At 45.2% G+C, this 27,166-nt stretch overlaps 1 protein-coding gene across 2 annotated transcripts in view; it reads left to right on the top strand.

Moving 5' to 3' along the window:
• LOC118367305 (zinc finger protein 407) overlaps positions 1–25,131 on the top strand; it is a 231,791-nt gene extending 206,660 nt beyond the window's left edge. For both annotated transcript variants that reach the window (XM_052494107.1, XM_052494106.1), the window contains exon 9: positions 22,780–25,131. In XM_052494107.1, coding sequence (XP_052350067.1) covers positions 22,780–23,660 — 881 coding nt within the window. In that variant the 3' untranslated portion in view covers positions 23,661–25,131. The remainder of the gene's footprint in view (positions 1–22,779) is intronic.
• Positions 25,132–27,166: the final 2,035 nt, after the last annotated feature.

Raw genomic sequence — 27,166 nt, 5'->3', positions numbered from 1 at the left:
GTTAATAGCCTTTGATTACTGGGGAGGGGTGTGTGTGTGTTTGCTAGGAGGGGTAGGGTGTGTGTGATGCTATGTGCAGCCTCAATTGGTATCGAATGGTCATATGTGGACTGGCCTCACTAGGCCAATATTGGCACCACTGGTTCTAACAAACAGATTTTTACCATCTTTCTCCCTCCCCTCCTCTTTGCGGTAGTGTAGGTCCCTCTCACTCTGGGTTACTCAGTCACTCACCAGTCCTAATTTATCCTCATCAGCATCACACACACTGCGCCGCAAAGGAATCATCCAGCGTTGCAGACATCGTCATCCAATCCAACGCTGCCTCTCTCTGGTTCTGTACATTCTCAGTGTTGTTAGGTCAATACATGCTGCGTGAAGTCCAGAACATCTCTCCGTCCAGCCTGTGCGTGTGTGCGTGTGTGTGTGTGTGTGTGTGTGTGTGTGTGTGTGTGTGTGTGTGTGTGTGTGTGTGTGTGTGTGTGTGTGTGTGTGTGTGTGTGTGTGTGTGTGTGTGTGTGTGTGTGTGTGTGTGTGTGTGTGTGTGTGTGTGTGTGTGAAGTCCTATCTGTATGTGCAGCCTACCCAGTGTCCGCTGTGTGTGGATTTATTTCCCATGTTTGTTTATTGTGGAGAGCAGCGAGTTTGTTTGTGCCTGGCTGTCAGAGAGACCGGCCTGGTGTGATGAAAGACACTTGGACCTTCCCATCCATTTCGCATTTGCTCCAATCAATTATTCAACAGGACAGCCAATTAAAAATGAGGGAGAGCGGTCAGGGCCTCGCCCCCCCCCCCCCGAAGGCCGCCACTAGACAACTCTCTCCGTGAATAATTGGTGCAATTAATTTAGCATTGAGCAATACAGGCGTTCTCTCTCTGTCACTCTCTCTCTCTGTCTCTCTCTCTCTCACACTCTCTCACTCTCTCACTCGGCTACTATACCGCTGAGCCACTCAACACAGCAAAACACACACGCACAGCTAGGCGCACAATCGCCATTCCACACACTTATTACACATACTGTATACACACACACACACGTTTGTGTTCTTATCCTTGTGGGGACCAAACAATTGATTCAATTGAGCTATGGCAGTGTATTACAAATCAATTTGGCAGTACCTTTGGCAGTATTTCAATCAGGAAGTATGGTTTGATATGGCTGAAAGACATCAGAAAGGTGTTGGGAAGTTCAGAAGAGCATCGGGAAATGATGTTGTATGATCTTCTGTGTAGAAAAGCACACCACCATTAATGATGTTCTTCTTCCCTCTGTCTGGTTTAGTGGCAGGTATTGTCCACTCTGTTCTAATGAGTCCTGTGCGGCTTGTGGGCATTGTAGAGGGAAACAGACAAATCGAGTCCTTTCAGAAAGTATGTGTATAGCCCTTGTCTTTTTCCACATTTTGTTGCGCTACAGCCTGAATTTGATATGGATTGGTGGTCACTGGCTGACACACAAATACCCCATAATGTCAAAGTGGAACTGTGTTTTAATTATTATTTTTTAATTTATTTTTTACAAATGATTAAAAAAATGAAAAGCTGAAATGTATTCAACCCCTTTGTTATGGCAAGCCTAAATACGTTCAGGAGTAAGCATTTGCTTCATAAATCACATATTAAGTTGCACGGACCCACCCTGTGTGCAATAATAGTGTTTACAATATTTTTGAATGGTTACCTCATATATTTACTCCACACACAGAATTACAGTGACTTTGGAAAGTATTCAGACCCCTTGACCCCTTGGAATTGTGATACAGTGAATTAAACAATCTTTGGAAAAATTACTTGTGTCATTCACAAAGTAGACGTCCTAACCGACTTGCCAAAACTATAGTTTGTTAACAAGAAACTTGTGGAGTGGTTGAAAAACGAGTTTTAATGACTCCAACCTAAGTGTATGTAAACTTCCAACTTCAACTGTATGTGAGAGTAGATTCTCGGGCCCTCACTCTCATGAAAACGAATTACAGGCACAGAGTGTGTGTGGAAAATGATTTAAGACTGAGACTCTCCAATACAACCCAACATTGCAAAGTTATGTGCATCCTTTCAAGCACACCCTTCTCATTAACCTGTGGTGAGTTATTCACAATTTTCGATGAACAAATAAGGTTTTATATGTAAGATGGTTAAATAAAGAGCAAAATGTATTGATTTTATTATTATTTCTGCCCTGGTCCTATAAGAGTTCTTTGTCACAACTCAGCTTGTGGGAAGTGACAAAAACTCACACTCATTCTTATGTTTATTAAATGTATCGTATGGTGTGTGTGGCGGGCTTATAATAATGGCAGAAAAACAAACATTTGAGAGTTCGCTGACCGTGGTGCTAGAGTTTGGGAACCACTGGTCGACCGCATTAGATGTTCAAATTGTTTTCTTGAAGGTGGATTTACCTTTTGCCTGAGAAATATGGATTGGTAAAGAGTTCCATTCAGCTCTGGCTCTCAATAAAACTGTAGATTTAAGGCGATTTGTCCTTGGCTTAGGTTGTCATAGATACCCTGAATATACCTGTCTGGTTTGCTAGTTATGCGTGTTGCTAGTATGTACTAACTGGCGTGAAAAATACTGTGTTGTTTTGAAAAAATATAACATTTCTAAAGTAAATCAGAAGACTAGATAGTAGACGGGATTTGTTTTCAACGTGAAGCCGTGGGAGATTCTGACGCATTTACATAATATTCATACAGCCCGAACAATGAAGAGCTAATCAGGCAGCCCTGTTTTGAGCAACGTTTTTATATATCTATTTGCTGCAGATGACCATATAACCGGACAGTACTCTAAGTGTGACCGGGGATGGAATCACCTGATCCAGAGTGCTAGATGTTACATACTCTGAACATTTTCGAGTAATAGCAATTCCCTTACCCATCTTAATTCCAATGTTGTCTCTGTGTTCTGACCATGATAAAGCTGCGTCCAACATGATGTCGTAGTTTCCTTTGACTATTTCTCCTTTGACTCTTACCAGACGTCTGAGCGCACGCACCCCCATACCTCAGGCACCTATTAAAAATACGAGAGATTGGGTTAGATATTTGGTTCGCTGTAACTCTAAGCAATTTGGCGTCAAGATTATCTGTACCAGGTGCCTTGTCACCCGAAAGAGACAACAGCGTCCTTTTCTACCTCTTCCCTTTCTACTTGGTGAAATTTCGAACATGCATTGCCTCTCCTTCGCGGTACCATCTTTTATAAGAGCCATCGGTTGGAATCATAGCATTCCTCAACGTGTCCACTTTTGCCTGTAAAACATTCATTAAAGTAGTTTGCGGTGTCGTGTGGTTTTGTAATAAATATACCCACTGATTCAGCAAAATTCAACAAAATGATTCAACAAAATGTTTGGATTCCTACCCATAACAGCGTTCAACGTTCTCCACAGTTTTTTCCCCCATCACCCTTCACTTCATCAATGTTGTGCTGATAGAAACCCTCCTCCTTTCTTTTGTTGAGTTTGGTCACAAGATTTATTCATTTACAATAACTTTGCTTATCAAACAGAGTGCCGGATGTATCTGCTGCTTTTTTGACTTCATAACGTTGAATCATGACATGTCTCAGCTCATCATCAATCGATGGGGCACCGTTTGACCTCACAGTGCATTTTCTTAAAGGGGCGTGCCTGTCAGCTATGCTCAAGAATCATTTCATAAATTAACTTTTCGGTGACATTTCAGGATCATCCTTACTACACACTTCTAACCGCTGCACATTCTTAATCTCACCCACAAACGAGTCCTGATTGAACCCTCTGCAGGACCGTACATAGATTACCTAGCGAGTGCAACTAAGTTATGATCACTGCAACCTAGTGCCACTGATACAGCTTTGGAACAAAGTTCAGCCATGTTTGTAAAAATGGGATCGATAGAAGTTGATGACATGACACCAGATCTGAACGGAGCAAAGTACAGAGAGATTCTTGATGAAAACCTCGTCCAGAGTACTCAGGACCTCAGACTGGGGCAAAGGTTCACCTTCCAACAGGACACCGACCCTGAGCACACAGCCGTGACAACGCAGGAGTGGCTTTGGGACAAATCAGTTTTTGCCTTTATCATTATGGGGTATTGTGTGTAGATTGATGAGAAAGCAATGCAATACGTTTTAGAATCAGACTGTAACCTAACAAAATGTGGAAAAAGTCAAGGGGTCTGAATACTTTCCGAAGGCATTGTATCTGTAAGGTCCCTCAGTCAAGCAGTACATTTCAAACATAGATTCAACCACATAGACCAGGGAGGTTTTCCAATGCCTTGCAAAGGGCACCTATTTGTAGATGGGTAAAAAGAAAAGAAGCAGACATTGAATATCCCTTTGATTATGGTGACGTTATTGATTACACTTTGGGTGGTGTATCAATACACCCAGCCACTACAAAGATATAGGCTTCCTTCCGAACTCGGTTGCCGGAGAGGAAAGAGGACAGGCTGTGATAGGAGAACACTGAGGATGGAAAAAAACAAGGACATTTCTAAGTGACCCAAACATTTGAACGGTAGTGTATATATATATACTGTGTATATATACCAGCAAATCAGCTCCAACGTATTTTAATTATGGAAATCTGTTCCCAAGTATTCCCACACATAGTGGGGAGATACAGTATTTGTGATCGTATACAAATGTAAGCCAAGTTTAAAATGATTATGTTTGATTCAAATATTATATCTGTTTGCAGTCTACAAACGATTTGTAATTCTGTTCCAGCCCCCTGACCATACTCTCAAGGAAAGTGCCTGATCCCTGCCATAAGGGCATGCTTTGTAACACACACACTCATTCGGATGCACAAATGTACACTTTCAGTTCAGTTTCAAGTCCCATAGTTAGGCCTTAAATTATAGCCGTACAAAGGAATTCTGTGCATTTCTCCCTGTTACTTTCTCTTATCTCAATTATGGGCTACCCTCGCGAGATGGTGCCTGTGAGGAGGATAATGACACACACACACACACACACACACACACACACACACACACACACACACACACACACATACAAGAATGCTAGTGACAGCTAAATTCCACCACAGCTTTGATTTATTTCAATCACAACAAAAGCATTATGATGGACCCCACCTCCACCCCTCCCCTCACCCCCTCTCTTTATTGATCAATCCCCCCACCACCACCTCTTTTCATATCCAGATTGACAGTTGAGTCATTTCTCTGTCGGCGATGACTGACGGATGGTAATGGGAAGACGTTTCAGCGTGGCATTACAACACAAAATGATTTCCAATTTACCGCTCATCAAAAGTACTCTCACATAAAAAAGAGCGAGAAAGACACAGAGGGAGCGAGGGTTAGGGAAGGAAAGAGAGGGAGCGAGGGTTAGGGAAGGAAAGAGAGGGAAGGGGTAGAAGAGAAGAAAAAAACAACAGCCGATTTATCGCTTCAATTACTGATATTTTACGTTTAGTTTAAAGCGACATGTTTTTGTAATGTGACAGGCTTCACTGGATTTGAAAAACCTCTTCAGACCCTCTCCAGTCTTGGCTCGGGAGATAATGACAGGGGAGGGGGAGAAGAGAAGAGGGGGAGGGAGTGATAGCTGTGAATCCAGAGCCTCTTCAGATAGCTCTGTCTGCCTGTCTGTCTTGGGGTTAGGGAGATCATGCCAGAGCCTCGACGTGGAGTTTTTGTTTTATTTTATTGTACCTCGCCTGTCACTGGGAGGGGGACAGGGGTATGGGTGGGGGTTGGCAGTTCTGTGGGCCTCTATACAGCTATTTTACTACTCCCCTGGCTCTACCTCTCTGTGAATATGCTCTTTACCTACAGTATTTTGCCAGCTGTATCCTACTGAGACACCTACCCTGACCTAGGCAATTCCACGGTAAAATAATGATGCTTTGACTCCATTTTTTACTTTTAAATGTATGCCAAACATAAACCTATGGTTTAACAACCCATATAACTCGATGCGCAATGACTAATCTTGAGGAAGAACTATGCAGTTGAAAACTTTGGTAACGGAATTACGGTAAAATCTCCATCAGGTTTTTATGCGACCACATTTTCTATAACCACTGTTAAATATCTGCTCCAAATTAAGATTCAAAGATGTCTGCAGAAAGAATGGGGTGTCAGCTATGACATGGTACCTTGAGTTTGAAAACATCTCTTTTGTTTGTAGAACTGCAGTACAGAAAGTAAAGTGGATTTACACCCGGTAACAGAATTACAGTAACGGAATTACATCATGGGCATAATTATGTATATGAATGTCATTCCTCTCATGTTTCACACGTTTGGACATCACAGCAGAGCACTGTACAGTAGAGTAGAGTGAGTAGGGTAGATTAGGGTAGAGTATAGTTCAGTACAGTAGAGCACAGTACATTATACAACAGGTTGGTCTAAGACAGGAAATGTATACATTTATTAAAATAAATTATCTCCCATTTATTTTAGTCTAACATTTCGTTTTTAGTTTTCAACAGTGGAGATTTGTTTAAACCTTGCTGTCTGTCTCTCCAACATTGTTTTAATATTGCAATTTCATTTCCAGCTGTGCCATAGTTATGAACGTGTCGGGATGAGACAGACAGGGATGAGACAGACAGGGATGAGACAGACAGGGATGAGACAGACAGGCAAACAGATTTTCTCAGCCAGTTGAAATCATGAATTAGTTGGCATCATTTTTATGGATTTATGCAAAGAAATGTCACTAGAAAACAGGTCACACTAAACAAAATGCAGCTTGGTTTGCAGTCTTCCAGCTTCAGTTTGAAGTGATTGTGTTAGCTGTGTTGCTGGTTAGCTCCTCTGAACAACAGTGTCCTGACGAGAAAGCACATTTTCTATGTCAGGTATAATCGCGCATCATTAGCTCATAGTTATGGATGTGTCCAAATAAATGTCACTAGAAAACAGCTTAAACAAATGCAAATGCAGCTACTTTGCTGTTATTCTGGCTGCACTGTTTGACATGACTGTAAGTTAGCTGTAGTTGGCTGGCTAGCAAGCACAGGGATAAGAACGTTGCCAGCCAGTATGGCAATGGAACATTTAGAACGAACAACTGGGTCACGTCCATAGATACAGAACACAAAGACTTCATGACTGGGCTGCGTCTCTTGCAACAGGAATGTTAGAACGAACGACCAGCCGGCTCGGGTAGAAACCTTAGATTTGTGTCGGGAACTTTAACTCGTGGACGTTTTAATCACTTAATAATTCATAAACAAATGTGATATTTGTAAATCACTATAGCTAATTGGTAGGTCTACCATTACTTGTTACTACTGTGAACTTTCATTATCCTCCCTCCACATGAAGGAGAGAAATGATCAAATATGTTAAAGATAGGGGTTTTTGGTAACGCAAGGAATTATTTGTGATAAGGCACAAGGAATTATTTCTTAAACTTACAGAAAGTAAACAATTTCTCCAAAATGAAATATACAGTGAATTCAGAATTATTCAGACCCCTTCAATTTTTCCACATTTTGTTACTTTTACAGCCTTATTCTGAAACAGGTTTTTAGATATTTTTTAAAATTTAAATATCACATTTTCATAAGTATTCAGACCCTTTACTCAGTACTTTGTCGAAGCACCTTTGGCAGTGATTACAGCCTCGAGTCTTCTTGGGTATGACACTGCAAGCTTGGCACACCTGTATTTTGGGAGTTTCTCTCATTGTTCTCTGCAGATTCTCTCAAGCTCTGTCAGGTTGGATGGGGAGCGTTGCTGCACAGCTATTTTTAGGTCACTCCAGAGAAGTATGATCAGGTTCAAGTCCGGGCTCTGGCTGGGTCATTCAAGGACATTCAGATACCAGATACCATTCAGAAACCAGTCCTGCGTTGTCTCGGCTGTGTGCTTAGGGTTGTTGTCTTGTTGGAGGGTGACCTTCGGTTTTCTTCAAGGATCTCTCTGTACTTTGCTTTGTTCATCTTTCCCTCAATCCTGACTAGTATCCCAGTCCCTGCCACTGAAAAACATCTCCACAGCATGATGCTGCCACCACCATGCTTCACCGTAGGGATGGTGCCAGGTTGCCTCCAGACGTGATGCTTGGCATCAGGCCAAAGAGTTCAATCTTGGTTTCATCAGACCAGAGAATCTCGTTTCTCATGGTCTGACAGTCTTTAGGTGTCTTTTGGGAAACTCCAAGCGAGTTGTCATGTGCCTTTTACTGAGGGGTTGCTTCCGTCTGGCCACTCTAACATAAATGCCTGATTGGTGGAGAGTTGCAGAGATGGTTGTCCTTCTGGAAGGTCCTTCTGGAAGGTTCTCCCATTTCCACAGCAGAACTCTGGAGCACTTTCAGTCACCATCATGTTCTCCCTAACCAAGGCCTTCTCCCCCGATTGCTCAGTTTGGCCGTATGGCCAGGTCTAGAAAGAGTCTTGGTGGTTCCAAACTTCTTCCATTTAAGAATCATTGATGCCACTGTGCTCTTGGGGTACTTCAATGCTGCTGAAATATTTTGCGCTGACATGCACTGCCAACTGTCCGCTGACGCGCACTGCCAATCTTATATAGACAGGTGTGTGCCTTTCCAAATCATGTCCAATCAATTGAATTTACCCCTGGTGGACTCCAATCAAGTTGTAGAAACATCTCAAGGATGATTAATGGAAACAAGATGCACCTGAGCTCAATTTCAAGTCTCGCAGCAAAGGGTCTGAATACTTATGTAAATAAGGTATTTCTGTTTTTTATTTGCAAGCATTTCTAAAAACCTGTTTTCGCTTTGTCATTGTGGGGTATTGTGTGTTGATTGACGAGGAAAATGTTTTATGTAATCAATTTTAGAATAAGGCATAACAAAATGTGGAAAACGTCAAGGGGTCTGAATACTTTACCGAATGCACTGTGTTGATATTAGTTGGCATGGGTCTTTACGTCAACATTATTGGGTCTGATGTACTGTATTTATGATACCTTTTAAGATTTTCCTGGCCAATGTTCTCTAAGTGCTGCTCAGGTACCATGGAAGAAAAATATGGGGAACCATCCACATCCTCCTCACCCATCTGCAGCCTCATGAAAGCCTCTGCATCCACTCAGACCTTATCCTAGACAGTATGAGTGCAACTGTATCGTCTCCTTTCCCCTCTCCATGTCCCCAGCTGTTCAAAGTGTCACCTGAGAGATTGATAAGTTCATGCTGTAAGCGCTTTGTTTGGAGAGCCTCCCGGAGTGAGAGAAAAACACCACCTGCTTGGCGAAGGAGCGGAGGGAGTTAGTCTAACAGGTCTGTGTGTGTCAGGCTGGGCGGGCGGCGTTGAGGGAAGGTTGGGAGGAGACGGCCGCCAAAACGCACCGTGGGCCCTTGACATCTGAGAGCGAGCACTGCCCCGTGCCGTGTTGGCCCCAAGTGACCAGCGCTACGCCGTTGCGCCGTCAAGCAGGCTGTTGCAGATACCTCTGCATGCCCCCCCTCCCAACCACACACACACACACACACTCATGCACACATCTGACGGCGGGAACAGCTGTTCTGTTAAACATGCTGTATGGCACCATATGCTTCATCTACCAGATATGGCTTCATATTATATCAGCTCCAACAACATGGAGGAACGGAGCAAGCCCAGTGGCAGTCACCCACATAGAGGATCGGAGTCAGCCCAGTGGCAGTCACCCACATAGAGGATCGGAGTCAGCCCAGTGGCAGTCACCCACATAGAGGATCGGAGTCAGCCCAGTGGCAGTCACCCACATAGAGGATCGGAGTCAGCCCAGTGGCAGTCACCCACATAGAGGATCGGAGTCAGCCCAGTGACAGTCACCCACATGGAGGATCGGAGTCAGCCCAGTGACAGTCACCCACATAGAGGATCGGAGTCAGCCCAGTGACAGTCACCCACATAGAGGATCGGAGTCAGCCCAGTGACAGTCACCCACATGGAGGATCGGAGCCAGCCCAGTGGCAGTCACCCACATAGAGGATCGGAGTCAGCCCAGTGACAGTCACCCACATGGAGGATCGGAGTCAGCCCAGTGGCAGTCACCCACATAGAGGATCGGAGTCAGCCCAGTGACAGTCACCCACATAGAGGATCGGAGTCAGCCCAGTGACAGTCACCCACATGGAGGATCGGAGTCAGCCCAGTGACAGTCACCCACATGGAGGATCGGAGTCATTCCAGTGACAGTCACCCACATGGAGGATCGGAGTCATTCCAGTGACAGTCACCCACATGCAGTTACACTGTACATGCCATTTAGCCAAACTCTCGCATTGGCTAAATGGCATGTACAGTGTAAATCAAGATATAGCGGATATGAGGAATGATAAATATATTTTTCTTTAAAAAGCATAAAGTTTTTTATGCACGCATGTACGAGCGCGTCTAGTTTTTTAGTGCAGGACCGTGACACTTTATCCGTCCTCGCCATTAGAATCCCCGAATCAAAACTTACGGTATTCAATCATTTTGATTAAAAGCCAAGATCTCGAACAGTACTGTTGGGAGTGGAGAGGCCTAAGCAGCCCGCCACGTTTGAGAATTCATATATTTTCATAAACTTTTAACAATGTCAATGAGACACGTCTTCAATCTTTGGTCCACGCGACAGCGGGGCATTCAATCTTTCTTTAGCTTTTCGACAGAAAATTTGAATACGAGCACAGTGTTATTAATGTGATGGTTGTTACGGGGGGCTTCACGGAGGGATTCACAGAGGGGGTTTTATTAGTTTTAGAGACACTTGAAGCTGGGGAATAAGAGGGAACGGGAGGAAGCAGGGAGGGCGAACACAGAAAGCAACGCTTGGCTAGGTCAAACACCGGGGCTTGTTTGGTCCTAGCACGTACAGTATGTTAAGATTCTAATTCGGCACGCCCAATTAACAACACTAACAAACCAAGGGGATTCATTCCTACAATTTCCTACCAGCTACAGTTTTCAACGTTAGACAGGTTAAGATTGTGGCTTGTATATTTGTTTTGTTTAGATTTTTGCGGGGGTCCTATCCACAATCTTCATTGTTTCCCTGTATTATAGTCAAAATGTTCCTCAACTTTTGCTCTACTGTAAATGTATCTGTTGAAGACAGGCACATTTGAGGCAGACCTTCCTAAACTGAGGTTCAATCTTACATGGACAGTTTGTGGTTGACGTCAGTGTATTTGTTTATTGGTGTTAACTCTAACTAATCACACTATTAAAACCTAAAAAGCAAAGTAGAAGTTTTGGCCAAGAAAAAATGGCGTCAATTTCTTCTGAAAAAAGACCCATAAATGTATGAAGTGAAGTATAGATAGTGACTTATATGGATGATGTTTGGAGTGATATACTACATTTGGAACACTGATAAATACCATGACTATGAAATGCACTTCAAATTTCCCCGACTGACCTTGTCCTTGATGTTATGAAGACACTGCTTTTGCTAACATCAAATGATTTGCCAATAGTACAATCGATCAATTTGTACATCTAAATTGAACACGTTACACAATCCATAACAATTGGGCAAGGTATAGATGTGTCCTAAATGGGACCCTATTCTCTATATAGCGCGCTACTTTTGACCAGAGCCTTATGGACCATACCATGAAGGGAATCCGGTGCCATTTGGGATGTACCCCTTTGACACATCTTTGGTGTCATCGGAGGAGCCATAGAGGCGCCTGGGTAATAGACAGGAATTATTACGTGTCTGGTTACATGTAACTCTGGTGGCCATTTTATCTCCATCCACTGTGCTGTTGTAGATATCCACCTGTCAATAGTCAAACACTATGCTGATGTTATTATTGTGCCTGTGTGTGTGCATACCAGTATCTATGTTTGTTGGTCTCCAATTTCTCTCTCTCAGCCCTGTCCCCTTTCCCCTCTCTGTGTCAGTGCTGTCATCAGGATGGATTGAGCTGGTCCCAGTCCCCCCCCAGTGCAAACCAAACCACCGCGGACAGACAGAGTGGGCTAGTAACCCACTGGATAACAAGTAGACGCCCTCGTCCCTTGTGGGGACGTGAGGGGCTGTAGAGTTAGAGATATGGGCCTGGGTGCGTTGAGGTGTCTGATAGGGAGAGAGGAGAGATGGGGGGGGGGGCAGAGTTCCAGAGAGGTTCCTGTGGTCATTTGTAACGGGTACACTCTCTCATAGCACCTGCCCAAACCAGGCTCCCCTATAATGACTCAGACTGATGGTGTTAATAAGACCGGCTACCCCCCCTTGGCTAGTAGTGGAACGCCCCAACAAAGGTAGAGCCCCACAAAATTCAATGCACACACACACACACACTCACGGACTCAAGCAGGCACACACACGCTCATAGGCATAAACACACACACAAACACGGACGGTCGGGCGAACACACACACACATCTCTAGCAAGCCTACCTTTCAGACGAGGGGGTGGGGGAAGAGAGAAAGGGTCCTTTCCTATCTTTAAAAGAGATACAGAAATAATCATGGAAATGAAATGTGTTACGGTGAACATCTTTCTGCTGGAAGGAAAAGCAGGAACGATTATATATGTCTTCATGCATGTACAGATAATCTGTCTCTTTTTTATTTGACAGATAAACATCAGTAATTGTTGGTTTACTCGGTTGCACCCCGTATGGAAACATGAAGGCCGTTTTCATTTTACCAACTGTTTATTTGGTGTTCTCTCCAGCTTTGTCATGCTTCTGCTCTTCCAACATTTAATATTTTCTTTCGGGCTACTGATCACCTCTGAGGGTTGTGTGACTAAACAGTGCTACTGTGTGACCAACACGAGGCGGATAGTAGTTTTTGTTTGCCTCTCTCTCTCTCTCTCTCTCTCTCTCTCTCTCTCATTCTCACTCTTTCTCTCTCTCATTCTCACTCTTTCTCTCATTACAAAATTAGCCAAACAAAGCCTGAGCACTACAAAGGAAAACACAATAACAGAGGCGCTCGTTATGTGGAAATAAGAGGACACTTAATTGGGAATTGGCGGAGTCGCAGTATTTATTCCTGTACTGTCAGCAGTCTCCAATCTCTTTCTCTCTCTCTTTATCCAACTCTCCCACCTTTAAATCACTCTCTCATCTCTCTCTCCTCCCTCACCCCGTCTCTCCCTGTCTCTCTCCCTCTGTCTAACTCTCTTTCTCGCCCTCTCTCTCTATCCGTCCCGGCCCGAGGTAAACATATTTTGCAGGAAAGCTGACGGAGAGCTTGTTTTAACAAGGTCAGTGAGTCAAAGCCTGCCCTCGTCACGCCAGCCTGGCTGTGTGGTGGACCGTCTGTGGTCTCGCCGCAGACGACACTGTGGCATCTCCACGGACGATTTATCCTCTACACCTTCAATAATTAAATAATGCTTCCTCTTCTCTACTCTTTCTGCGTACACATCTCCTCTCCTTCTCCGTTTCTCCTCTTCCTCTCCTCTTCTGCTCTCCTCTCGTCTTCTGCACGACTCCTCTTCCCCTCCTACTCGTCTCCTCACATCTCATCTCCTTCTCTCCACTTCTCCTCATCCTCTCCGGCTGTGAGTGTATTTTGGAGAGCAGGCCTAAGTGCCACCAGGCCTCAGACTGACCCGCTTCCTCAAAGGCACGATGGACTGGCGCTGAGGACTGCAGGTTTTATGGGAGAACACAGTCCGTCGTCCAACACTAGTATGTGTGTGTGTTGCTGTGTGTGTGTTGCTGTGTGTGTGTTGCTGTGTGTGTGTGTGTGTGTGTGTGTGTGTGTGTGTGTGTGTGTGTGTGTGTGTGTGTGTGTGTGTGTGTGTGTGTGTGTGTGTGTGTGTGTGTGTGTGTGTGTGTGTGTGGTTGACCTGAGTGATGGGTGGTGACCCCCTGTCTGGCGCCTGCACTCCTCTCTCCCACCTTACAGACTACCATAGCCGTGTCATGTGGCTTGCATTATTATTCACCGTCGCCGTGTCCAAAGTTCTGAAACAGTGTTTCCTAATGAATGCGATCCGGGCGCTTTGAGGAGACGTGTAACAAATGAAGGAACCGGTTTTGCATCTGTTCCGTCAACGTTTTACTGCCGGTTACTAAGGTGAAGGCTGAAATGGGAGGGTTATCCTCTGTCGGTGTTAATCGATTGGATTTGATTGAGTGTGATTTTGAACGTCCCTCATTTCTCTGAGTTGACGGGTTGTTTCCTTCCCTGTGGTAAACATTGTAATGAGCGTGGATTTCCCACTCGGTCTCTGCCATGCTAGGACCCAGGTTAAGTGCAGTTGCAGGCTATTATACATCATTAGGGTAAGTAAGACTCAGCCACGGGGGGAAGAGAAATGGAGGCCTCGGATGGTTCATTCCTCATCGGCTGCATGGAGCTGAGGGAGGGTCGGGGAGGCAGGAATAAGGCCCGATATCTACACGCTCGCACGATCGGACACTCGCACGCAAGCAAATACGTGTACGCATGCACACACACAGCCACATAGTCACAAATCACTGTGCCAAAAAGACACTTTATAGGGGTTAAAATACCACACCAGCCAGTCGACAACACTACTCTACGTGGGAAGACAGAGTTGAAACTGGGACTTCTGGGATTTCTTTGTCTGTGTCTTTTTAGAATTAGTCCCATATCAGAGCAGCAACCTCCAGTTGGGCTTGTAAAGTGTGGACTAGATTTGGGGCCCAGTGGAACCTTCACTCGTCTTGCAGAGGAGAAAGCAAAGTGAGAAGTGCTAGATAAAGGAGAGCAGGAGAAATCAAGGAGAAGTCATTGTTCTCATTACGGAGGAACAACAAAAACATCCGTAGAGCTCAAACCGAGGAGAGAGCAGTGTTGAAAGACACTGTGGTTACTGCAACGAAGGCCACTTCCTCCCTCCGCCCGGATTGAAAACCTCAGGCCGGACGGCGCAGTGGAACCCGTCACATTTGAATGATAATTTCGAGAAAGAACAGTTCGATGAATAGATCTGCTCTTCTCTCTGAAGAAAGGAATTGGCCGCATTAGAGATTGGAGTTTTAAATGCAATTTAAAGGAGAAGAAAAAACACAAAAAAGAGGAGATATTACCAGAAAGGGCATTACCAGGAGAGCATATATTTTTCTACAGGCAATTACAAGGTCAATGCACCCTCAACATCCTCCCTTAAAGCTATGTATGTTCTGGAATTGTGTTCTTGTATTCAACTTCTTTAATTGGCTCTGTAGTGGCTGCGCAGACACGCGCACGCACACACACACACACATATACATTTAATGTGCACACACACACATATACATTTAATGTGCACACACACACACACACACACACACACATATACACAGACCCTGCAAAAACGTAGAGATCCAGTAGCTGGGGGAGCAGGGGGAGCTGGTCTGGTTTGTCTCTCTGGGCTGGGTGACAGCTGTGTGTGAAGTCCTTTGAATCTGCCCACACTGTCATCTGTTCATATGAGATCTACACACACGCACACACACACGCACACAGGCAAATACATGTTAAGCTGTTAAAGTGGTTTTGTGAAGCATTCCTTCATTATTGACTGGAGTCCATATCCAAAACCTGCAGTACCTTGAAAGGACAGAGATTGAAATTCAGGTGGCAGCAGACTGCAAAAGCGACAAAGAGTGAAGAAGAGAGAGGGAGAAGAAGACGAGCTGCGGAAGAGGCCGAGAGGACAGGGCAAAGAGGACAGGGCAAAGAGGAGAGAGAGAGAGAGAGAGAGTATGAGAGAGAGAGAGAGAGAGAGAGAGAGAGAGAGAGAGAGAGAGAGAGTATGAGAGAGAAAGAGAGTGAGAGAGAGAGTATGAGTGAGAGAGAGAGAGAGAGAGAGAGAGAGAGAGTATGAGAGAGAAAGAGAGTGAGAGAGAGAGTATGAGTGAGAGAGTGAGAGAGAGAGAGAGAGAGAGAGAGAGAGAGAGAGAGAGTTGGTTTACATTACACCGGAGATCGTCTTTGGCATGCGTCAGCAGCCGAGAGGCATCAATCACTCCATCTGTGTAAAATCACAAGCTGACTCCGATATTGCTAAATATTTATACTGTCAGATACACACAGGCAGTGCAGCTGAATGAGGGGCATTCATTAGGTCTGTCAGCCTGCAGATGGAGATTAGAGGGAAACCTCCCACCATGGTTGCCTCGCACCGTCTCCCCAGCGCTATATTTAGCCCCTTCACCACGATAAATATCTCCGCAATGCCTCTGTTAGGTAAATACTGGGTAAATACGACCAGGGATGATCTGGAGGTAACGTAAATAGAACGTTGTGTCGTCGAGAGGTGACAACAGGGATGTAAACGCAGTAGGTTTGGTCAGGCCTGTTGCCTCGACTTTGCTAGGCCTTGCACTACCAAATGTTTCTTTCTTTCTGTCTGTCTTTCTCTTTATTTATTTTCTCTCTCTTTCTTTCACTCCTCTATTTCTCTTCGTCTATCTTCTTCGGTTTAGACATGACGCAAGCGGCTCATATCTTTGATTACTCACAGAGGGCTGACTATTTCATCTGTCTGTCTATCAGAGTTTTAGATTATAGTAGCCTCCACACTCACCCCCCCTCTCTTTATCTCTCTCTCTCTCTCTCTCTCCCACTCTCTCTCTCTTCCACTCTCTCTCTCACACTCTCTCTCTTCCACTCTCTCTCCCACTCTCTCTCTCTTCCACTCTCTCTCTCTCTCTCCCACTCTCTCTCTCTTCCACTCTCTCTCTCACACTCTCTCTCTTCCACTCTCTCACTCTCTCTCTAGCTCTCTCTCTCTCTCTCTCTCTCTGAAGCAACACAGCAAAGCAACAAAGAAATAGAAAACTTTTCCCGCTTAATTACAGTGGAAACCTCCAGGTTGATTCGTGGGGACAAAATCTGCTTCTATTTCATAACGAATCATTGAGTCATGGGGGAGTGTGAGGGATAGAGAAGGGACACAGGGATGGAGGGAGGAATGGCGAGAGGTCGGAGAAAGGGAAAGGCGTGTAATTATCTTCAGAACGTAGCCATCACCAGTAAATCCGTGGAGCCATCTGACATGGCTAATTAAGGAAGCAATCAAAGGTCCATCTCCCGATAGTTGGATAGGGCGAGGTAGAGAGAGAGAGAGAGAGAGAGAGCGAGAGAGAGGTGTAATGGGGAGAGTGAGAGAAGGGCAGGAAGGAGAGTGGAGGAGTGACTGAAGCAGTCTGTTCTTGTTGGGCTCTTTGTGATCATTCCGTGTGTCAGTCCTCTGAGCGGAGGCTCCTGCAGGCCTAACTAAACCCCAGCTCCTTTATCAAGCTTCGATCTGACACTCACTAGGACAGATATTGTAAGTCAGTGTGCTATGCCCCAGTGGAAGCCTGTGTGTGTGCGTGAGTGTGTGCATGTTCGTGTACAGTTGAAGTCGGAAGTTTACATACACTTATGTTGGAGTCATTAAAGGCACAGTCAACTTAGTGTATGTAAACTTCTGACCCACTGGAATTGTGATACAGTGAATTATAAGTGTGTGTCATGCACAAAGTAGATGTCCTACCCGACTTGCCAAAACTATAGTTTGAGTGGTTGAAAAACGAGTTTTAAACAGCTTGGAAAATTACAGAAAATGATGTCATGATTTTAGAAGCTTCTGATAGGCTAATTGACATCATTTGAGTCAATTGGAGGTGTACCTGTGGATGTATTTCAAGGCCTACCTTCAAACTCATTGCCTCTTTGCTTGACATCTTGGGAAAATCAAAAGAAATCAGCCAAGACCTCAGAAAAACAATTGTAGACCTCCACAAGTCTGGTTCATCCTTGGGAGCCATTTCCAAATGCCTGAAGGTACCACGTTCATCTGTACAAACAAAAGTATAAACACCATGGGACCACGCAGCCGGCATACCGCTTGGGAAGGAGATGCATTCTGTCTCCTAGATGAGCGTACTTTGGTGCGACAAGTGCAAATCAATCCCAGAAGAAGCCACTGCTCCAAAACCTCCATAAAAAAAGTTGGTCATCCAAATGGACAATGACCCCAAGTATACTTCCAAAGTTGTGGAAAAATGGCTTAAGGATTCAAGGTATTGGAGTGGCCATCACAAGGTCCTGACCTCAAGCCTGACTCAGTTACACCAGCTCTGTCAGGAGGAATGGGCCAAAATTTACCCAACTTATTGTGGGAAGCATGTGGAAGACTACCCGAAACGTTTGACCCAAGTTAAACAATTTAAAGGCAATGCTACCAAATACTAATTGAGTGTATGTAAACTTCTGACCCACTGGGAATGTGATGAAAGACATAAAAGCTGAAATAAATCACTCTCTCTACTATTATTCTGACATTTCACATTCTTAAAATAAAGTGGTGATCCTAACTGATCTAAGACAATAAATATTTACTAGGATTAAATGTCAGGAATTGTGAAAAACAGAGTTTAAATGTATTTGGCTAAGGTGTATGTAATCTTCTGACTTCAACTGTATGTGTGCTTTCTCAGCGGTGCTCTGTAAGAGAACCCATGATGACTTATAGGGTACATGTATAATGCAACGGCAACTAGTCAGTGCTCTGTGAGATGTGTGTGTGTGTCTGGGATTCCTCTGAATGAATTGTCCAGTTCTCGCCCATTTCCTGGGTGGTCAGATACGGAAGGTGAATGAGACAAAGGGTCGGACACTTCCCCACAAAAAAACTCACCTTTATTAAGGGTTACCCTCTCTCCTCCACCCTCCAGTCCACATTCTTCCCACCCTCCGTCTCCTGGTGGCAGAGGTGTGGGTGACCAGGGGGTCAGCCAGTCTTGGCCAGGGGAGAGTCAGCAAAAATGGAGCTGAGTTCAGGGAGGAGAGAGGAGGAGAGTGACCTGGCTGTATGCACTGTGAGTGACAAACACTGAACCAAAACCTGGTCGTATGCCTTCTGCCTTTGACTGTCAGCCCTATGCCCTATATATACTGTACATCCTTAAAGGCCCACTCTGTGATTTTTATGGTTATTTAAATGAATGGTTGAAACCCGTCGATTCTTGGAGAATGTAACTGATGTGCCTCTCTTGAGCTACTTGTTGAATATACGGTTGACCTAGAAAGATCATTGTGCCCATGTATGGCTGTTTGTCCTTGGGGTGTGTACTGTGCTGTGTGTCTCCATCCTTCTCTCTCTCCTCCTTATCCTTCTCTCATCTTTCTCTCCTCCTCATCCCCCTAGTGTCGATCTCGTCCTGGTGTAATTGCTTGTTTTTTAGTCACCGGGCCAGTTCCCCCTCTCGCTCCCTGGCGTTGATTCATAGAGCTTGTAAAGGTGACAGTGGTCCCTCTCAGTCCCTTTCAGCTGGAACAAAGCAGGTGACAGAAACACATCCCTAGACGACTGACCTGATGGTCCCCACTGTCCCCACCCCGTCTCTCCTAGCCTGGACTTGAGGGACACAGGAGGAGTAGTAGTGGTTCTTCTTTCAAGCATGTCGTCTGTACCATGTAGTGATGGGGGGGACTTCCTTCTTCTAGCCCTCCCCCATGTCCCCCAGCCCTGCCCCCACAGCCCATCCGTCGTGACCTGGATACATGCTCTCTCTGACACTTGAACTACTTAGCTGTGTCACCTTCAAAAGCCCCGACAGCGCCACCGACACCCATCCTGCTTGCGCGTCAGCTGGAAAACGGCCTTACAAATCAAACACCCACAGTTTCATATCTCGGATTTTACGGAATCGGCGCGTAAGAGGATGGTAAAGGATTCTGTTTGAAAGTAATTGATCTTGAACCCCATGTGTTTGTCACGGTGTTGTCATTGTGCCGTCATGTTTGATTCAGTATAATTGACTGGGCTTGGCTTCTGCTTTTATGTCCAATCCAGGTTCGACTGTCCACTGTGTCCAGGTTGATTCGTGTTCAGTGTTAAAGCAGTTCAGACAACGTTAAGGTTGACTTGTGTAATTGATTGATGGGGGCTGCATGTCGGTGTTAAGGTTACTTCCTCTAACTGCTGGTAAGTGTCGTCTGACGGCTTCCCAGGCGACGACCCTCTCCTCCCTGAAGTAATGCCACTTAGAAACCCCCCCCCCCACCTCTACCCAACACCGCAGGCTGTGCTGGCTGGGGGCATTGATCCACTGATCAATATATAGCTGCATCTGTAGTGTACACACTGAAGACTCCAAGCTGTTGACTGTATGGTAATAGGGTAGGCTAAAGGCATCCGCATGCTTCCCAGATGGAACAGTTTGGGCATATATTATGACGACAAAAAGATTAACGTTATTGATTGTTTTGGACTTTCGGGCACACAATTCTTTTCCTCGACGCAAGCTGAAGTCGGTGATTGGTCGGCTTTAGAAATTCTTCACTGGTGCCTGTTGTCATTCGAGAAGAGAAGAGACGACTCGTCCTCATGCACATTCACATGAGGAATACTGCACCAAACAGTACCTAGTTAGACGTAAAATCGCCTGACTAAGATCTCTTCGGCAAAACATTTAAAAAATGGATGACAGATTTCTTGAATGGTCTTCGATTCATTCGGACTATTTTGAGGAAGTGTATACCGCCTACGGCATCTCAAAATGGACAAACCGAACTACGTTCTCGTTTGCCACGGTCTTTAAGTATGCGAGCACACTGTATGTGTATCTGTCTGACTGACTGTCGTTTTGTCCGTCTTGCATTCTCCTGTGCTGCTGACACTATAATTCTCTTATCCTTTATTTTCTCCCCATTCGACCTCTGTTGTGGCTTTTCCCTCCTTCTCTGTAGGGAGGCCAACTCTCGTCTGGAGAAATGACATCAGAGCCTCCCTTCCATCGCTCCGCTTCTTTCTTCTTTATCTTTTTCTCGCCGGAGCCTCCATCTTGTTTGAAATGACTGCAAATAGTGTGGTCTGTCCTCACGACTCGCTGTTAAAGGAATCGGTCACTCAGAACACTCAAAACACATATTAAAACACGCATCAGCCTCTCGCCGGGCCCCAATCACGCTGTTCAAATGTTGTTCTTCCACCGGGAGCAAGTGAAGAGATGGGATGTGCAACATTAACTTGATTCGCACCGGGCCACGACTGAGCGACACCCCATAAACCTCAGCGGGCAGGCAGGCTGCTGCCTAGGCCCAGCAGACAGCACCCCACAGATAATGTGACACACGCTATGCCTCCTATAGCCCGCCACACACATAAGCGCACACACACACACACACACACACACACACACACACACACACACACACACACACACACACACACACACACACACACTTGCGTACACATACACACTCGTTTTATGGTAATGTGTAAAAACATCACAGCAGTGAGTTATTGTCCCCTCCTGTCGGCCTCTCGGCTCTTAGCAGTTCAGCGTCGGCATAATCCGTTAGCAGTGGCCAGTGGGTCTCTGTAAACAGGCAACCTCTGCTGTCCTAAATGTCAGCCGCCCATACAGAGGGACTGGCACCCTTGCCTTTACAGCACTTGTTCTATAGACTGTCCACAGTGTTTCCTACTGAAGTATTTATGACTATGGGTTTTAAATGTGTTCACTCTGAATTGTGGAGATTTGCTATTTGCTATGTTTCCTATTGTGTCATCATACTAATTTCCCATGAAATCATTGGCGGGGGGTTGTGTGAAGATGGGGGCTATTTTGTAAAGGTATATCAGTGGAGGATGGAGATGGACTGCTATTTGGCAGAGGGTGATGGGAGTAGTGATTATGAAGAACTGACCACTGGTCAGTTTGTTGACACACAGAAATACTAGCGTTGGTTACACTAGTCACTGGGATACACAATGTCCTCGATCTTGATTAGGTGTAGTTGACGATGCTGTAGCTACAGTATGTTCACTGTGCATTAGTACACTGGTCATCATAGGTCCATTTGTAGCTTTGCCATCAAATAGTCAACCTGCCTGGTAAAATAATAGTCAAATCAAATAAAAAACGAAATGACGGTGAGAAAAAAAATATTGAGGAGTTTATTGTTGCGTGGGTGAAGCAAACCTGGGTCAGATTCTTTCAAATACCTTGTTTTCTGATTTACATTTAACCCGGTACAATGGAACCATACACACAAGCACACAAAAATATTTGACCCAGGTTTGGTGTGTGTGTGTGTGTGTGTGTGTGTTTGTGTGTGTATGTGCGCGAGTGTCACCTGTTCCTCTCCAAATCCTTTTCTCTGGATAGATTATGCATGTCTGAATCCTCTGAGCTGCTCTCAGCCTTAAACAATGCCATTTCTAACACCATTCCCATCGCCTTGGCAACTCCATAGCAACCTGTGGTCTGCCAGGGCATGGTGTGGATCAATTAGCACCGTCTGACGTCTCACCACTTCTTGTCACCCATTTGAATACCTTGATATTTTTTTTCTGAAGAAATTAATTTGTGTGTCCATTTAAAAAAAAAAAATGTTTAAATGCACGCTAGATTATTTTTCATATCAAGTTAACAGAGTATTTCTATATAGATATATTTTTTTATGTTAGGCTCTGTTATTACGTCAGCTTTGCCAGTGCCCTGTAGAACTTGATTTAAAAAGGAATAAAGACAAAATAGAGAGACAACATGTCCCTGGCCAATGGAATGCATGGACATTAAAAAGAAAGGAGGACCAAGGCATATAAATGCCTTTATTTGTATGGCATGTTCAATGGAACAAACGTGTCTAAATCTGACAGGTGTTTTGGCTGCATGGCTGTCAGGGAGTACAAAGACATGATAGTACAATGTTTTCTTTGAACAAAGCATTTTCCCAACAACCCTGATTGAAGACACGAGGGCGGGGTTACAGAATAGCCAATAGTCATTGGACAACAACTAGTATTTTTTTTTTTTCACACAAGAATGAATGGTCATTGGTGCTATAAGTATAGTCCTAATAACTCAAAATGTCTACTAACGTCATACAGCTTTGCCATTAACGCTGCTCCATATCTCTGTGTTTTTACCAGGTATCGTGTCCAAGTCGTTCGAGTGTCGTCTAAAGGGCCAGGGAGCCACGTTCGTGGAGGTTGACACAGCGTTTGACGGGGCCTTCCCGGTGCGAAGGGTGGGCTCCATGGAGGGGCTGGAGGGCCAGGAGGGTGTCCAGCAGGTGATCATCATCCAGGGTTACGGCAGTGGGGAGATGGCCTTCGACCAGGCCCTGGAAGAGTCAGCCGCTGCCACCCTGCGAGACCTGGCCATGGCGGGCCAGGTGGCCGAGGTGCTCCACATCACCGAGGACGGCCAGGTCATCTCCTCGGGGAGGGAGGTGTCTGCAGGCGGGGCCCATCACCTGGCCGGAGACACCACCCGGTACGTCCTGCTGGAGTCCGGCGGGACTGCAGCCGGAGGTCACGGGGGTCACGGGGGAGGGGCGACGCACCACCACATGGTGTCGGAGTCATCCACGGCTCTGGATGCCCTCCTCAGTGCCGTCAGCGAGATGGGCCAGCAGGAAGAGGTCAGCCAAGAGGTCATGACCCAGGAAGTTGTGTCAGAGGTGGTGGAGGAAGAGGAGGTGGAGGTGAAGACGGAGGAGGAGGTGTGGGAGGAGCAGCAGGTGCAGGAGGAGCAGGTGGTCCAGGAGGTTCTGCAGTTTGCAGCCAGCCATCTGATGAAGGAGGGGCTGACGCAGGTGATCGTCAACGATGAGGGGACTCACTACATCGTGACAGAGCTGGATGACAACACCCTCCAGGTGGAGGGGACCATGTACACCCAGCACCAGGGAGGGGAGGACGACCAGCAGAGCGAGGGAGTTTCAGAGGACCAGGCTGGGGAGAGGATGGTCTACTACCTGGATGGAACGCCACACAATGTGGTTCTGGAGAAGGTGGAGGTGGACTAGTCGGTGACTGTGGCGAGAATCTCATCTGGATTTCCTTGATTCCTCGAGTCCTCTCCTCACCTCCTTCTCAAAACCCGTTGGATAAGAAGTTGTAGGGGAGTGACCTCTGTCTGACCTTTTCATCCATTGGGTTGGAGAAGGAGGCGAGGGGAGAGAATTGCAGTTGAGACTTTCCCTGTGTGAAGACTAAATGTCCAGCTTAAAGCCCCTAAGAGTCTTCCTCTTTGTCTCTTTCATTGAAAATGTCATGTTTTTGTTTTTACATAGCTTTATCTCCGTTTTGCAACGATCAACTCAGGATAACATTGACATCTATAGAGTTCTAGTGAGGTGCGAAGTCTTTGGCGCTAACATTATTTAACATTTGCATCATTTTATGGCCAACGCCAGAATTACCACTTGTTTTTGGAGTCATGACTGGAAATACATAGGCTATTTTCAGTTGCAAAAATAATACTTTTAAGATTACATAACGGGAAATGTTCCCGTTATCTAGAAAGACGTACAATCTTTAAGTTGCGTGGTTTGGTTTTGTTGAAAGTTGGAGAATTAATAGCAGCTTTATTTTTCAGTTTGATATGGTTTTACTAAAAGGACATTTTCACCCAAAAAAGATATTTTTCTATTTGTTTAATCAGCCCATTGTTGGTTTTGCATGTCAGCAATCCATTTTCAACATATATCATTTTCAAAACACAGAAATACTGCTGGTATGATGCAAAAGGCAGCATCATCTTGCATCATACCAGCTGTATTTCTGTGTTTTGAAAGTTATATATCTTGAAAACTTGTTTGCTGATATGCAAAACATTTCTGTACTATATCAATAATGGACTAATGAAACAAATACCAAAATATTGTTTTTTGGGTGGAGTTTTCCTTTAAGTAGTGAATTAGTTTGCAATTGTATGTTAAATAATTATTTTTGGTTTGTTTATTTAAAAAGGTACATTAATAGGTCTGTTTTGAGAACAGACACCTTGCTTTCATACCTTGCTGAATCTAGGACCAACAGGATTTTGGACATCGAAAATATCCAGGCTGCTGATTGGTCTAAATACAGGGGCAGTCCACTGATTGGCTTTGTTTTCAGCAATTCCTAAATATGGTCAGAACGCTGATTGGTCTGAATCCAGGGGCAGTCCACCTGTTTTTCAGGATGTTCTCAAAATGTCACAGTGTTTTGCATCATTATTAAGTTCTCTCATAGTGAGTGTCCTTTGACCGTCGAAATAGGACAAATGAATTGGATTGCCACAGAAACATGCGTTTGACAGAATAGCTTGGTGATGACACAACATTTAGTGAGTTTCTGATAATCATAATTCAATTAAAGTTGCTAAGTATTTTTCTCCATTGGTTTTACTGCTCTCGGTTATTGTAAATATATGTTTCTGTAAATGAAATTGCAATGAGACTTGCGTTTGACTAATGACAATAAAGCTCAGTCTTCATTTTTGGAGGGTTGCTAGTTCACCTCAAGTTTTCTATGACAGTGTTAGAATCTCCTATTCACATCAACCACATGACCTTACATGCATCAACTGACATAGGAGCTTTGACCAAGTGTGTTTCCAATCACCATCATCATGATCATCACCATTGTCATTATCACCGTCATTACCGTCATCATGATCAGCATCGTCCTAATCATAAATCCGCCTCGCCCTCAACCAGCCCCCTATTCTCTCCCTACATTGTGTTGAACACACACATTATTTCTCCCTACAGTATTCAAGAGCTGGAAGAGGGAATCAATATTCACTTAGGGCCGTAGTACAGCCTCGGCTCTGATTGAGTGAGTGGGAGCCAAGAATGACGGCTATGAACACAATGACGAAGACTGGCTATCACATAGGGGCCACCAGGAGATCATCTGTTTAATGTAACACAGCCAGGTGTGTGTGTGTGTGTGTGTGTGTGTGTGTGTGTGTGTGTGTGTGTGTGTGTGTGTGTGTGTGTGTGTGTGTGTGTGTGTGTGTGTGTGTGTGTGTGTGTGTGTGTGTGTGTGTGTGTGTGTGTGTGTGTGTCAGCGAGAAAGAGAGAGAGTTGTGGGCTGAGAGGATTACAGCTGGATTGAGTGAGCGAGGTGAGCAGAAGAGCAGCAACAGAGACCCCCCCTCATAACCACTGTCGGAAGGTGAGCCTGTAATTTCACATGGCCTACTGTATGTCTCTCTGCTACACAGAACTATAGCAGCCCTGCCTCAGCTAAAACCTGCAATCCTAGCTGTCTCCTTTCACGCTTTCTCCTCCCAGTTAACGCACAGTTAACACAATTATACGACGTGAATCATCATGGTGTGTGGGTTTTTATGTGTGTATCGCTGTGTGTGTACGTGTAATATGCTTGTGTATGTGCATGCGCGTGGCGTGTCTCACTCTCTCCACCCTGTGCGGCTTCCTAATCAGAGACGGGTGGCTCATTATTAGCTACAGCAGGCCGTGCGTGTGACATGGAATAGGGAGAAATTAGCAGCTGTCACCGAGTGATGAGTTCATTTCCTGACAGGCCCTGTTCGCCTGAGTCCGTTGGAGACGACGGGCAGACGGCTGATGGAAACCTGCCGCTGCAGCTTAATTGGCGAGCCGGAAAAGGGCAGAGGGCCGGTGGAGGGCAAGGGGGGTGGAGGGGCGGCTATCCTCTCTCTCCTTCCATCACTCTGTGGGGGCAGACGGGAGAGCGAGAGGAGAAGGACAGGGGGTTGGGATCTCTCTGAGTATGATAAATATGGCAATTCTGTTGAGTTCACCGTCTATAGGAAACATATCAGCCCGTGGATCATTTTCTTAATTTCTCTGCTATTCGTTTTGCCGCCCCTTTGGCAGTATTAACATTCTCGCTGATGCTGATACACTGGTTGTGTGTTGTGTGTGTCCTGGGGACAGCATGCAGGTACAATTCTATTAAAGGGAGCGGTTTGTGTTGTGGTCTACTTTTTCTATGTTATGTGGTCTTGTTCCTGGAGCGTGAGGGCAGTTGAAGAGATGTACAGTCAATTCTATATTTTCTAGTCATTGCTTGTGTTAATGCTCTGACAGAACTGTAGTGTCTTGAGTATTTGAAAGCTGATATAATGCGGCAGCAACAGACCAGGAGTGGTTCATCTCTTTATGGAATGATTGGGCCTCTACCATCTCTCTGTCTCTCCCCCGTATCCCTGTCTTTGTTCACACTAATCCAGCGCTAGCACCCCCCCCTCCTGCAATAGACTCACTGCCACACCTACCTCAGCGCCTGACAAACATTGACAGCCCCACTCCATTCCCGAGCCACTCATAGCAGGCGCCCCCTCCACAGAACCTCCCCCAAACACACACAGCGAAATGCACAAACACTCACAAGCACACACGCACCCCTGAAAACACTTCAGGCCCACAGACATGCGGGCTCTCAACACTTCATTAAGAGAAGCAGTGATTGAAAAATGATCCGATTAGCTCACTATGAAGAGCGGGGTGACCGAAATAACTGTCATTTCAACCTTGAATGAGAAACAACTGTA

The sequence above is a fragment of the Oncorhynchus keta genome, chromosome 34 (genome assembly GCF_023373465.1).
Source record: "Oncorhynchus keta strain PuntledgeMale-10-30-2019 chromosome 34, Oket_V2, whole genome shotgun sequence".
Lineage (NCBI taxonomy): Eukaryota > Metazoa > Chordata > Actinopteri > Salmoniformes > Salmonidae > Oncorhynchus > Oncorhynchus keta.
This window is presented reverse-complemented; position numbering and strand designations above follow the sequence as displayed.